We start from the raw sequence: 15,394 nt of genomic DNA, 5'->3' as shown, positions 1-15,394 counted from the left end.
TGCAATCCTTGCCTAGGCAGATTCATTTCAGAGCAAAGTAATACATCATCAGATTGGAACAAGCTTGTTTCATCTCCCAACTCGCTTTTCAGGAAGATAAAGACTGAAACAGACCTTCAAAGGGTGATCCCCTCCTCTCCCATCCACCCAGCAAATATCCAGTTCATTGCCTTTGGATTTCTTCTTTCACCACAGCTATGCTTGTTATGTGGAATAGTATTCTGTTTCTACTATTTCAAGAAAAAGGATTTTCAATAGAAGATAAGCAGCGCAGTCAGAAAAGATTTCTGTAACGGAGGTTTCACTCTGTAAACAGGTGTCTGAGAGATAATCTCACCAACTTCACCAAAGCTTCAAACATGAGAATGATTCCGGGATAACTAAAATCCCAGTTTTTAAATAAAAGCCTTTTATCTGCCAAGCAACTCTTCCTGTTCTAAAGGCTATTCTCCTTGCTAGTTGTCAACTATGTATTAATCTAATTCATATAAGCCTTAGAAATAAATACTTTCATGCGTAGAATCTTTTGGGAAACTCTGATTCCCTGAGGCTTTAAAGAGCAATTGTTATTTATCACCGTGGAGATTTCCCTTGAATTCAAAGCCTGGTAACCAAAAGAAAAAAATACATAAACTATCTCAGCGATTAACAAGTTTTCTAGTCTGCCATCCTCAAAGGATTTCCATTTCGTTGATAGGGAAACTGCTATAGAAGGAAATGAAAGTGATCTGACCCAGTAGGGTGTTTCTTATGTTCAGAGGTATTGCTTTCACCATACCTGCCCCAAATAATTGCAGTTATTTCTAACAGTCCTTTACAATCAATGGCAATATCAAACGCATCAGAATTTATTTCAAAGGACACACATATTGGCAACGGCAAACAATGCTTAACCATAAGGAGACAGTTAAATCCCCCTTAAAGAGTTCTCATAACAAAACCCTCTCTGTGTGGGAGAGGCAAAGCACTGTCAGAGCACTTAGAGAAAAGCAAGCAATTGAAATTTTGCTACATTTAAACTATGCCTATGCAACAAAAGGCAAGTTTTAAAAAAGCTCTGTAAAACAGAGAACTTTCCTGGTGCCTTACAGTCCGTTATTCCACAGAAATGGCACCACTAAAGCAGCAAGTTACCATATTCTGTATTTTACTGCATGATACTGACATGTGTTAAGTGGCACGGCGTACATGTTAAAAGACTCCTAGGGACAGAGGCTTTCAAGTCCTCTTTTCAGTGCTCATGAAGGAAAACAAAGGATTTCAATGATTAGGTGTAATATTCAGCTGAAGAAAAATACGCAATGTGGGTAAACACTAAATTGATTTAGATTTGCCCACTATCCCCAAGTGTGCATCAGAAACAGGAAAAAAACATTCTACTATACCTGAGTATGAACTGATCCACCGTAGAATTGTTGGCAATTGTCACATAAACATTCACCACCTCTCCTTGTTTGACAGGCTTTGAGGGCAGCCAGACGACGATGTTACCATCCAGCCGTAGCTCTGTTAGCTGAGAAGTCTCCTGGCCTCGATAGAGGCTGATTGATCCAATCCGCTGTAAGTGGGACATGCTTTCATCCATGCCATCTTTTCCTGGCCGGATAGCATTTCCCTTCCTTACATCCTCAGCAGTACACTCTCCCTTCTCATCTCCTGGTTGGACAGTGTAGTAAAGCTCCACAGGGCTCCCTTCAGTAAGATCAAGTGGCTTCTTACGACCTGTGACAACGGTGGGGGGGTTAAACCAGCCTGGCAGCAGTTCCAGCTCTGCCACACACAGCCCCAGGTCCCCCTTCAGCCTGCAGCTGCCTCTGACTTCCCGCGTCTCTCGGAAGGCGAACACCCGCAGGCAGGGCAGCCTCTCCGTCGTGCTATAGTCATCCCAGTCCCTGCCCACAATGTAGAACAGGACCTGGACTTTGGGCTTGCTAGGGTAGATTTTGTCATTCATTATGTAGGCCTTAAGTTTCCAGTTATAAGTGAACTTGTTGGCAGATCCAAAGAAGCTGGAAGTTATCATTAGGTCCTGGGGCACAACTTGTTCAATGGAAAAAGGTCCATAGCTGGCATTTAACACAGGAGGTCTCTTGGCTTTATATGGGAAGAATGATTCCACCCTGGATTGCAAACTGGAATTTCTCATGAAGTCTTGGTTGGCTTCTTTGAGGAAGAAAGAGGTCTCTGCACTGAAGATGCGGTAGCTCACAGGTAGGTAAGTTGGTGAAGAAGAAAATCTCTGATTATTGTCCAAGACCCCTCGATTCTCTGCCACTAATAAAAGAAAAGGTGACGTTGGTTAGATCAAATCTACTAATAGGCTTAAATAAATGTTTGTTACAAAGTTACATGGAGCTGAACAAGGAGCCAAGGACTATCACTAGATGCAAAAAAATATATATAGTGTAATTAAATGTTTAGATATAGCCAATTCTTTTTTGCATTATGTACACAAGAGAAGCAATTCAGATTTCAATGCTACCTTGCACTGATCATAGTTTTAGTTTTGTTACACATCCACAGGTGATTGTTGCCACCAACGTTCAGACAGCAGAACTGAAGCAGTGCACTTCATTCTTTTAACTGCTGCACATCCATACAAGACTCAGTCCTATGCTATACGTATCCTTCAACTGAGGGCAACAAAATCTTGTGCCCCTCTAAGTTTAGGCTGACATTCAGTATTTCCCCACCACCTGGAAGTAGGAGGAGGAAGGCTTGCACAGCAGAATCAATGGCTGTCCCAGTAGGCATTTTACACAGCCAAACTGCTGCAGTGCTTTCCTAAAACACAGCAAAAAATAAAAATTAAAATTAAAATAAAAAAAACCCCATGGAGGAACTGGCTTTGCTGCAGAAGCTCTTTGAACACTGACAGTCATCTGGATGAGAAATTAACAGATTACTTTTTACTCCTACACATTGTCTCATCTCCCTAACAATAGACCAAACAAACATGCAAGTTTGCACACACCAGTTCTTTTACATACTCGCCACAAACGGCAGCCAAAGCTTCCCAAAAAGCAATTCATGAGCAAACAGGGTGTATTAAACTACTAGCAAGGCCATTTTCCCCACTATACCAACTCCCCACCCCTTTTAAACTTCCCACCCAGTTAAAGTTCACTCCTGCCTATGCAATCTTTCTATTCACTCACAGCACACCTATGCACGCAGCACATCTGTAAGGTGCACTGAACCTTCGCCCCCCCAAGTCTGCTCATTGCTATCCCTGTAACGAACGCTGCCAGGAAATCAAAGACAGTTTTTGCTCTACAGCCAAGAACAGAAATTGCTTTTCTAAGAACTGACACATCCCATTTTATTCTCTTTCTCTGTCAAGAAACCTTGCCCTTGCATTACTATTTCTAGCACAAAATCTACACTTTTACAGGTTTATACTGTCAGTAAGTCAGCTTTCTAAGTTGTTTGATCACACACATCACTGGCTAGGAATATCTCAACAAATGCTTTACGTATGTAAAAAGTTTGTTTATTACATACAAAAATTACGTATGTTTCAATACATTTAATAATGCATGCATATTACACATTTATATTTGTGTATTATATGTAACATAACTTATATATGTCTGTTTTGTATACAGACATGAAACAGACATCAGTATCATAGCACACACTGGCCCAATTTGAGATTCAGCTAAGTACCAAACTTGATTTGACCAAGATGCTGTTCATCTTCATAATAGGCAGATAACATATACTGGTGTCAAACAAGATGAATGAGAAAATTACCTAGTTAAAGTAGATAAGAATTGAGGACAGCCTTACATACAACACGTGGATTACTTAATACTCACAGCCCCTCTTCCAAACTCATTATGAAGAGATTAATTGTAGGTACAGAGGGTAATTGAATGAAAGTGCATCTAGTGCTAGACTGTCTTTAGTACTTAAAAATGGACCCTGCCCTCAGACATGTCAATTCCTACGTCCTTGGGGAATCCCAGAGTCAGGATTTAAGGTTCTGTATTCATTTACCACTTTAAAGATATTGCAGTAAAGATACTGCATCTTGCTCAGAGTTGACTGAAAATCAGGCACATCTAAAGAGCTCTTAAAAGCTCATTATGTCAGCTTTCCTACAGGGGTCAGTGGGATTTTTTGCAAATAATAGATTCACTGCCCTTCTAGCTGCTAGCATGCTAATTATCCAGTCAAACTTAATTAAATGTTTGCGAGTAATAAATAATCAATATCTGTCATTACACCAAATGGCTGCCGCTGACAGAGAACTTCACTGCAATCTTGTTGAGCATGCACACAGCAGTGTGCACTGCCACTACTCAGGAACTGAATAGCTTTGGAAGGCAGGTGTGAGCAATTAAGGAAAAGGGAACAAACACGAAGGAGGGGGAGAATCAGAACTCTCAGTGAAAACACCAGCACAAAGCGAATTGCCAGCACGACACTTTCTCTATCAAGTAGAGCCATGCTTAGGTTTAGCACAGGTTCAGTCCTATAGGTCTCTATCCTTTGGCATACTTCTAAATTCTGCTGGAAAGGAATTTACAGGTGCCACTCCAGGTACGTTTTGCTGAGGAGGTTCTTCAGAACTGGCACCTTAGCTATTGCTACCGAGGGAATACCTTTGGCTTCCATAACTCTGAAAGAAGCAGAAATAGAAATAAACCCAGCAGGTTGCAGAGATGAGCAAACTCCTAATTTCAAAGCACCGCTATCAGGATTTATGCTTGAAACTCAGCAGCTGTTTTCCTGCCATTCCCAGGACTTCATCTGTAGCATATTACGCTCAGACTGACAGTGGTCTCACTTTTTCATTTACCCTCATTCAATCAGATGCATAAGGTATGTAGGACCTGACCCAATGTTAAGGAAAACAGCCGTGCAACTGCCACTTTGGTAAGCTGAAGGAGAACAGCAACATCTATTTGACAGAATGACAGGGGGGAAAAAAAAAGCTTTGCCTCTTTATCATAGACCAAAGATCTCCACCCACTGTTATTTTTTACATAATGGAGTGCTATAATTGTATAGCAATGGCTGTACTTTAGACAATCTACTGAAACACTTCAAGCCTTTTACTGATAAAACTGGTAGTGCTTTACCCTCACGTACTGAATAAGAGTCTCAAGTTGTCCAGAGATGAAGTCCAGCATTGAAGAGATAGAGAACCATCAAACAAAACCACCACTAGACAAGAACAAAATGTTAAGGCTTATAAGTAATTACTCCTTTGTAACAACCTTGTGACTTTCTAATCCTCCTTTTGGCATCTCGTGCTTCTGCAGCACTTCATCAAAACCTAACAAGGCATCTGCTAAACACATCACTGGCTCCAGTGTAATAAGCCAGCTCAAATTCCTGTAACCTAGCAAGTCCACTATTGGAGATAGATTTAATGGTGAATTTTGATCTGAAGTATTCTTTCCTGGATACCAGCATCAGAGGAATTTCATTTTGGGGAATTTCACATGGAGCTGAAGCCCTGGGTGCTGGATTCACTAGAACAGTGATAAAGGCTTAATATTTTTAAGCTATCTTTTTATGCCGTTGGTTTCTTCTGGATTGAAGAATTAGGAATTTAGAACATGGGTGGTAGGTCAGCAGACAATGGCCATATATCATCACTGACTGAAGTATGAAGGGCCACTGAGCCTTCAAGGAAACCATCTGCCCATTCTGCAGCCAGAAGGCTCCAAGCCAGAGAACGCTGGATGGAAGCAGAGGATATTTCTCTATGCACAGGAGGACCAATGTGAAGATCGATCTGCCCCTTGTATAGTCCTCAAAAAGGCACACTCACAAATATTCTTTTCAGGAAATAAACAATATAAAAACAGGTTGATGAGTTTCCATGCATTCTATTACCCCAGTCACATCAGTACAGCTGAAGCTTCAACTAAGAATTCCGTAACTTCCAAGGCAGGTTCTTTGCCTCCCTTTTTATTACTGCTTTACCCTCTGAATTGTCCTTCCATACCTAAACGTATCTGTAACAGAACGTTGCAACATACTGATTTATTATTTTTTTTTAACCCTAATTTCACACCATTAGACTTTTCAACAAAAACTAATACTCCTTATTTACAGCACCACACCAAATGTGTAAAAACTTAAACTCTCCTTCTTATTATGGATCCCCATTTTCGTGTTACCCCTACACATAGAGATGCTATTCTTACTATGAGGTTTTACACCAGCCATCCTCTCCTATCTGTGACTTTCCCCTGGTCCAAACCTGCCTATGCAACAGCAGGACAATTGCTTATTTCAACTCAGCAAATGCAAAATAGGAAAAGAACACAAGTAGAAAAGATACACTTCAACCAGGACATTTCCTTTACCACAAAACATGAACAGCTATGTTGGCTTGTTCATTTTCCCCTACATTTCTATATTGGCACCATGCTTTATAGCTGCAGCAAGTAATTTTCTTAGAACTACAGCTCAGCAAATACTGCAAGAAATAAGTGCCCAAAAATATTCATTTAGACTTCAGGATGACCTCAGTTGTACTCTCATACTTCCTAGAAGTTCGAGAAAGGGAGTTCAAAGGATATTTTCCTGTTAGAAAGGCAGGCTGGAACTTAAAATAGTAATAATTATTACTATGAATAAAAAATAAATATCAAAGGAACTCAAACTGAAGATATGGAACATTTACTATTTACATTAACTGTGAAGTTTGATTAACCACTGCATGAGTAATGGTTACGGGCAGGAATATTGGCTTGCCTATTTCTAACTATCAAGACTGGATTCATGTCTGAAAGGTAAGTTTTTTCTCAGCTCAGTTAGGCTTTAGCTGTCCCTGTACTGAAACACTAACACTCCTTCCTGGCTTAAAATCTATAGATCTATTTCCATTCAAAAAAATCAATTGGAAAACTGACATGACAGGGTAATTGCAGAAGCCATGTTTTCTGCTTCTCATGCTTGCCCATCAGATATGCTTTCTCATCCAGTGAGAGAACAGAGAGGCTCTTTGACTAATTGTACATCGGCAATGTCAAGTGTCAAATGCTTACAGTGAATGCTTGAGACCAATTTGTGAAGTTAAAAATAAACTGTGGAAACAAATCCGTCAAAGAAATCCATACAGTGAACATGTTTGAGGAAAATTACAGTCTAGTCATAGATATTCTGTGAGCACCCAGAGAGGGCAATTTCATCAGATAAATGATTGCTAACCATTTTCTCAGGTTTTTTTTTAGAATCCAGGTTTCGTTAAACTGAGACCCAAAGTCCAAGGATAAGTATATAATTGCAGTGCTTTTTTGATTGACTTGGAACAGCATATTCCCTATTCACATATATGGGAACAGACAGCCTTGGTAACCAGACATATTTAAGCCCAGGCAGAGATGAAATTTAACCCAGCCTAGATTACAGAACTCAATTATGCAACATCAGATAAGGACTGTCAGGAGACAATACAATCAGTTTTTATGTACAAATTCCTTATTTTATTTCAGTATGACAGAATACCTGATTTCACTTGGTTTATTGTTAAGTGAAAACCACAGTAGTATTCCATTAAATACGTTTCTCTGATGTATCAAAAGCATATCCCTAATGAATGTGTCTCCTGTATTTCAAAACAGCCAAAATTTTCAGTCAATCTCAGACACTCATAGATCAGTACAAATAAACACACTTCATGTATTTTTCTCCAGCAGAAGCAGAACAGTTATTTCAGAACTGTTAAGGAATATGACAAAAGTACCTAAAATAACAAATGAAGATACACCACTTCATTCAGTAGAAGAATGAAGATGAAGATACTGCACTTCTTTAACATTAAAAAGCCAAGGGAACATTCAACAACATTAAGTGACAGAAATTCAAAGTAGACAGAAGAAAATGTCATACACTCATACACCCTGTGATTAGATGATGGAATGCATGGCCACAGAGGAAGGTATGGAGCCCAAGAACTAACCAAGATTTGAGTTGAGGACTGGCATGTTTGGAAAGATGGAGGCTGTCTAGGGTAATAACATTAACTCTGAGAAAAACCCCTTGTTTTGGTGTTTATCTATTAGAAACCAGGATTAGATCTCTGCAGTACAAGGCATTATCCAACATCTGTTAGGTTGCTCCATTTTCCTCAGGATTACTGAGGCTACAGGCACTTGTGTACAACACAAATATCTGTTTTGTGATGCAAAGCCTTTTCACAAACAAAAATGAAATTTCAAGTCTAACTTGGAAACACAAAATGAAAACTTTCAGGAAACCATACTTAGAACTACAGTTCCAGTCTTGTAGGTGCAAAGCTTCCATTTTTGATGCTCATAATTCTATACATTACCATTTGGTTGAAATAATTCCAAAATATCCACGTATTGCAAACCAATCTTCTGTAGCACCCTCAAGTCACATAACTGAGACGTCGTTCAAAGATTGTCAGACATTTGAGATTGAAATCTATATACTTGTTTTCTCAGAACAGCTGATGACCTTAAAAGTCTGTAAAACAACCGTATAGATGCAAAGGTCAGTGGAGGCCTCACAAATAACCCCCACTGGCAGCGCTGACATTACCAAATGCCTGCTGTACTGCTGAGGTCTTCTGAGTGTTTAAGCTACTTTATTGTTTAGAATCAATGATAAATATCTGGAACCAAATATCTGCTAGAGACAGCTTTTGTTGAGAGATAAGGTACTAAAACCTTCCATACAGACACCATTCATATGCTCAGGTCTTCCTCCCCTTACCAGTAACTGCAAATGTCAGTGTCTCGAGAGCAACAGTAGGCAAAATGTCATACAACAGCCTTTCCTTACAGCCCTGTTTGTCTCATTGTGGTCAACTCCATGGACTTCGCGTTCATTCATGGTGTCAGCACTACAAGTCCACAGCAAATAACACTTAAGCTGTTTCTATGCGATAGCTGTAGGAAAGAGAAGGATTCAGGGTACCAGTTTATTCACAGTTTTCTCAAAAACATGATAGCAATAGGAAAGCCCTGCAACTCAGTTTCTCTAGGTACGAAAGAAGAGCAGCTACCACTAAGTTCGATTAATTTATGGTCAGAACCAACACTGAATTTATCAGAAGACCAGTCAGACCAAGCACTAACTAAAAAACAGCAACAACACAGGAAAAATGATACAGGGGTAGCCACAAAGCCCAGAGGAGTAGACAATAGCCAGCTTCTCCTAATGTAACCAACAACCTTTCAGAGATCTGGATTTTGCTTTTACGCTGAAGACGCTGCTAAAGGCGTATCATTTTTGAGGGAGTACAACTATTTGAAAGGGAAGTCTCTGCAGAATGCCTCAAGTGTGACCCCCCCATGAAATTCCGAGCCCGTGCTCAGAGCATCGCAGCGATCAATTACATTAATATCTCAGTAAAATAAATAAACTGAAGCGTTGCAGAAATGGGGACATGCAAATTACAAACACTGAACAAATTGCTTCGGCCTTGGCATTGTGCCAGCCCCTGGTCCTGTGTCTTTCTCTTGTTTAATAGCACTGCGCTTTCTCTGCTGCTTAAGTCTTTGTTAGATGCCGATAGGCATCACTCCTCTGTTTAGACATTAAATTGCTTTACACAGGCTCCTTGTTTAAAAAGAGATTAGAGTCCTAGAGTCTGAATGGTGTAATTTGCTCAGCACTTTCCAGGGCCACAAAAATCAACAAGAACTGAGAGTAAAAGCTCAGCGTGAGTAGTGCTCAGATCTGTGCGGGATGGAGCTGTGAGCTACACAGGTGTGAAAGAGGACAGAGGATTCCATGAACAAATTACAATGCTTTTTTCCCCTACCGTTCACTAAGAAAAAGAAAAATAGTTTTTCTTATTAAGCAGGTACATCCTGAGAAGCCAATTAAAAATAAAATGAGACAAACAACAGGACTCTGCAGTACACTGGTGCCAAAAAGCACACGCTGAGATTTAGTCTCCATTGTGCTCTGCATTACACAAATATAAAGGATATTACTTACAGAGCTAGGTATAATCTGATAGAGAATAATTCTATGGTTGAAATGGGGAAAAAAAGAAACCATCTCCATGATGTATGTGGGAATCTTTCCCACTACACAGATTTAGAACTGAAGCACAGGGCAACTGAACTGAGTTTTCCAGGAGTTCTTAAAGCTGAGCACAGCAGTAGACAGCTTTAGTCTCACGTGTTTTTATCCACAAACACAGACCTTCTGTTTTCAGGCCTAAAGGATGGGTTGATAACGAACATGCAAAATGCATCCAAAACTTCTGGACAGCAGTATCATTTCGTTGATAGCGCTTTCTTTAGATACACCATCTTAACAAACACATTTACACAGGAGCACTGATAACTGCCTAAAGGCAAGTGACTTGGATTAGCAGTAGTTTTAAATTGCCTTCAATAAATCATTCGGCTTCTCATTTTATGGTTGTGAGGGGCTTCCTTTTCAGAGGAAGAAAAATGTTATTAGCAAAGACCTATCTCCATCATCCTACCCAGTACTTTTTGTACAGCTACTTGTTTTGTTTGCCTTAAATTAGGTCCTAAATCTGCAAAGCTGAAGCTTTTCTACTTACGTTTCAATTTTTAAGATCCACACATAGGGTCACATGGAAAAAAAAATCTGATGACAGCCTAAATAGTGTCACACCATATGGCAGCTGCACTGCTTTTGCATTCTGGGGAGATGCACCTTGGCAGACAGGAATCCAACCAGCTGCATTCAGCCAGTGAAGCAGGAGAGAAAGCGTTGCACCTCAAGAGCATCAGGTTAAACTACCAAAGGAAGTTTGAGAAGGTAATACAATGTATAAGTCATGGTGAACACCTGAAACTTGGCGAGACTGTAACAAATGCCTCTAAATTACACTCCAGTCTGTCAAGTCTTAGTGGAGATTTATGCACAGTTGCCTCTCCTACCTGGAGCCTATAGGCATCCATGTAAATTTGAAGTAAAATACCTTATTTGTGGCAAAAATGACCACAGCAGTACTAACTTAAATTAACTGATGCAGAACTTCACCCACAAGTTATATCTCTACTGCCTAACAAATGTAGTTCTGTTTAAGGTCAGAACAACTGTATGGGACACTAGAGCTCCAAATCCAGCCCTCAGAGATTATTTTTCTAGTTGTTTCCTGAAAGGAAAGTTTAATATTTGCAAGAGAACTTCATTTGAGATGAAAAGACAACACTTGTGCCAGACTGAGCAGGGACAAGGAAACTTGGAACAGTAACAGATAGAACACATGCATATTTTTAATCTTACATGTAATGCTGAAACTTAACATATCGGAATATCCCACTACCTTGGCTACAACTCCGCTAATCATCTCCATTTCAAAAATGCAGTAAGGATTTACGAGGAGATTAACAGAGAAATGAGGCTGGGTTTGGGGACAGCTTTGCCCATTCAGGAAATGAACTCAGTGTCACCTTTAACCCTTTAAGTAATTCTTTGTCACCGAGAACAAAGGAAGCTCACCATACCAGAACTGCAGTGGAACAGAAACCAAGCAGAAACCTCTCTGGTTAAACATTGTCTGAGGGACTAATTAAAAGGGATGGCTAAAGCACGGGTTTTATTGTGGTCATGGCATCTTTAAGAGCTCCTTTTAAGATGATATCACCTAAAAAGGTGACCTTTCTGCAGTGCCTATTCCTCAGAACTGTGTTGCCTTTCCCCCTTCTTTCCAAAGGTCCCTAGCAAAAGAAAAAGCAGAAAGGGAGGAACTGCTACTGGAAACAGCTCTAAGCCTGAGGAATACTGGGTGGACAAAACAGCACCAGAAATAGCCCTGAATACAACCTGGTCTGCAGCACTGTTTCAGAGGCAAACCAATAACCTTGTCTCTATGTGTAAGCAGAAATCTGTGGCATCCAACCTGCCAGTAACCTCAGACACCAGCGCATCAGGTGCTAGTGACACCGATAACAAGGTAGAAACTGCATCAGCTTCTCTGTGCAGTGGGAGCTTTGCCCAAGATCTCAGTCTTTCTACAAGAAATGCTCCTAAGACTATTACCTTCAAAAGCAACGCTGGGCTTGGACGCCAGTTTTACCATTCCTGCCTTGCTGTTGCTTCTTTAGAGTCCTTAAAGTCTTTGGCAAAGATAACAAACTCTCATCCATCATGATCATTTATGCTGAGTGCCACAAAATTACACAGACCCCTACACTGCCTTTCTAACAGGTTGAATGTGTTGTGCTCTTGAAGTGTTGTTGCTCAAGAATTGGCAAGACCTCCCTGCAAATCAATGAAGTAGAGCTTTCCTATACATTTAAGTCCTATTTTTCTCCTTTCCTAATCTAACTTCGAAACCTCCCTTCTCCCCCAAGTGTCTGCCACAGATTCCCAGTTCAACTTAACACACAAACGTCTCTTACAGTTTTTTTCTAACAGGTGCAGTCTTTACAGATAATTTTTCTTTTCCTTTCTTTGAAAAGCATCTTCATTCAACCTGGCTCTCATGGGAAATTAATGAGTGCTCACTGAATATATTTACATAAGATCTCCTTAGGAGTTATGCTATTAAACATTAGGAGTGTTTTAATCTGCTCCCTAAGGGCCAGGGAAGCTGATGTGGCTGGCTAACAATGTCTCAATACAATGAACACTGTCCATTCTCACTACTGACAGCACTGACTGCACTCACACACTTTTGACTTTGCAAGTGTGCAGCATCCACCCCATTGGCTCCAGTGACAGGGGAGCAAGCAGCAGAGGAAGGGGCTACAGCTGAATAAAAGCAATCTATTTAACATTGCAAATGTAATAACAGCAAATACTGTTCCTTTCTGTATGATGTCATACTGCCATGTGCGAGCAAGGAAGAAGCTTGATACCTTCCCCCTATTTTAACTTTACTGAAGGCAGAGGTCTTGCTTCAAAAAAGCCTTTGTTTTGACCATTGGTACCAACACAGTATAATTTTAATAATGATTAAAGATACTTGTTTCTTCTGGCCAGGCAAGAGCAAAGAGAACCCTTTCATTGGATGAGCGTTAAGGTAAAATTCACTGCTGCTTCCAGCATTTGCAGTTTTGTTTCCTTCATAGCTTAACACGACAACAGAGATACGTTTTGCTCTTAACTCTCTACCTTAAAAGCACTTTGTCATTCACTGGTCAAACGGTGACCATTTTACCAACCCTATCCTGCAGTTCCTTTTGACACCATGTTTCCCCAGGTAAGGGGAAACTAGAGACATCCTTAAGCTTGTCTTACAGACAGATGTAAGCATCGTACATCCTCGACTGATAAGGCTCTTACAAGGACAGACAACAGTAAAGAGCAGAACCAGCTTCTTCCTGGTATCTACGTTAAGGGAGGACCTACAATATGGAGTAATCTTCAAAGGCCAGACAGGTTTCCAGTCCAAAAACCCTGCCAAGCATTCCTTTAATCCTTTATTTACCAGTAAATCTGCCACTCTGTTCAGCAGGCTTTTACTGGTGTTTGGTTTCATCTTGAAACCCAAAAGCTGTAAGCATATGCTGTGCAGTCCTAATGAGAAACTTAATCTATTAATGGGCAGACCTTCTCTGCAGGACCAGGTCTTGGCAACATGAGTCAGTTCCTGATCTTTCACCTCCCGCTTGGCAGCATACCAGACTAATTCCACATCTCTCAGCTGGCTTACATTATCAGCTCATTATTAACATACATCATAGCCAGATCTCTTTTACATGCACCCAGCAAACAGGAAACTACACAAGGGGAGGGCTCCTCATTTTTTGTCTGACTCTGGAGCTCATAAAAATGACTAATTAGAACCAGCTATAGTGGAGCCACGGTGCAGATTTGCTTGCATGCTCTCTGCCTGTGAGCCTTAGTCCTGACTTAGGCTAAATACACTACAAAATGCTACAGCAGCTGCCCGTGGCAATCTGCAGTAATCAGGTATCCCTTCCCTCTGCCACAGTATCTTATAGTTCTTATCACCAAGAACTTGTGGAAGGCAGAGATGTTCTACTGTTCTTATTTTAACATAACAGAATAATTAAACAGTTGGAATAATAAATGGATTAACGTCATACCAAATCTACAGTAAAGAAATCTCAGTTTATTGAGAGTAGCTCCTGTGCACGGACTCCACTCTATGATAAAGGCAGCCATGGGACTCTTTACAGCCAAATTCAGTTGATATTAGTGTATACTTTACATTTACACAGTTGCGTGGATTCAAAAACTAGGTTTGCAGGCCACTACCAATGTATACGTTACATTTTGGGAAAATGATCCCATTAAGCATAGAAACTAGTTCTTTTACGCAATAAGCTTAACAACATGCTAGCATTTTTTTCCTCCTCACAGAACTCCTTTTCATTTGACCTCAAGTATCAACCACCCCCATCTCACCAGTCACCATTAATGCTCAGAAGATTTGGCTAAACAAAAAAGCATCTCTCTGCCAGATCACTTGTGCAAATCCAGCCCAGCAAGGCAATAACCAAAAGCTGCATCCTCCTGATAACCATTTCCATATCACCCAAGCACAGATGCCTGTGGAAGAACCTGTGCCCATACAGGAGAGTGCAAGTGGAGTCACAAAGAGCAAAACAGGTCAGAAAAGTCCCCTCAGGTCAGAAGAGGGGGCTGGTTATTAATAAAGTGGATTAAACTAATACTGTTACACACAACACTCTGTACCTGCAGTCATCTTAGGTTAAGAACATACTCTTAATGCATAGAGCTCACACCTGTCTTGAACAAACATTCAAGGAAATTAGCCTTAATATGAAGCAGTATGAAATACAGCAAAATGTAAGAACATACATATGTCTAAGAATTCCTTCGGCTGCTCAAAAGGTAATATATATTCCCTTAAGATTAGTTTTGATTAGTATTACTGTTCAGAGTTTATCTCATTTCATGACTTGCCTCCTATTCAGACCAATTCAGACAAAAAACTGTTCCTATTTAATCTACAGCAGGACAGGTAAGAAATGTATATTCCACACAAGTCCTTGCCTAGCTCCTTCCAGTCAGATGGAAATTACCAAGTCTAATCAGGGAATGCAAAAATAAAAAGTACTGTTTCCCATGCCGTGTTCTTCTTTTATGGTTAGAAATCTAAAGGAATAACCTATATCTGAGAGTAAGAGTACATTGATTTTATTCATTAAGTCCATGCTGACTAATTAGATATGCTATCAATTTCTCATTACCAACAGCAATTATCAAGGATACCTGCAAACTTCAAAAACTTGTAGCCAAATTGGAGTCATTCTTTCTAAAAATTTGTACCAGCCTCAACCACGCACAGCACAGGAGACTCATCTTACTTGGTTATTTTGTCCATCTAGATTGCAGAAAGAAATGTGGCTCCTGTGAATCTTGGATCAGATGATGCATGTGCTTGCAGTGACAGGAACGTCTTTTATATCTTTGTTCCATAGCTGCAATTACAGAATCAGCTCTTGGCTGTCGCATAAACCAGTATCCGAAT

The 15,394-nt window shown here is 40.2% G+C and overlaps 1 protein-coding gene across 1 annotated transcript in view; it reads right to left on the bottom strand.

The window, feature by feature from the left end:
- The window catches only part of LOC122176928 (transmembrane protein 132C-like), a 46,917-nt gene extending 34,910 nt beyond the window's left edge, over window positions 1-12,007 (bottom strand). The window contains exons 1-2 of the mRNA XM_042865913.1: window positions 11,968-12,007; window positions 1,386-2,274 (exon numbers count right to left, since the gene is read on the bottom strand). Coding sequence (XP_042721847.1) covers window positions 1,386-2,274; window positions 11,968-12,007 — 929 coding nt within the window. The remainder of the gene's footprint in view (window positions 1-1,385; window positions 2,275-11,967) is intronic.
- Between the last annotated feature and the right edge of the window lie 3,387 nt (window positions 12,008-15,394).

This window comes from Lagopus leucura, unplaced genomic scaffold (assembly GCF_019238085.1).
Source record: "Lagopus leucura isolate 7727_CA_CO unplaced genomic scaffold, USGS_WTPT01 Super-Scaffold_806, whole genome shotgun sequence".
In the NCBI taxonomy this organism is placed as follows: domain Eukaryota; kingdom Metazoa; phylum Chordata; class Aves; order Galliformes; family Phasianidae; genus Lagopus; species Lagopus leucura.
This window is presented reverse-complemented; position numbering and strand designations above follow the sequence as displayed.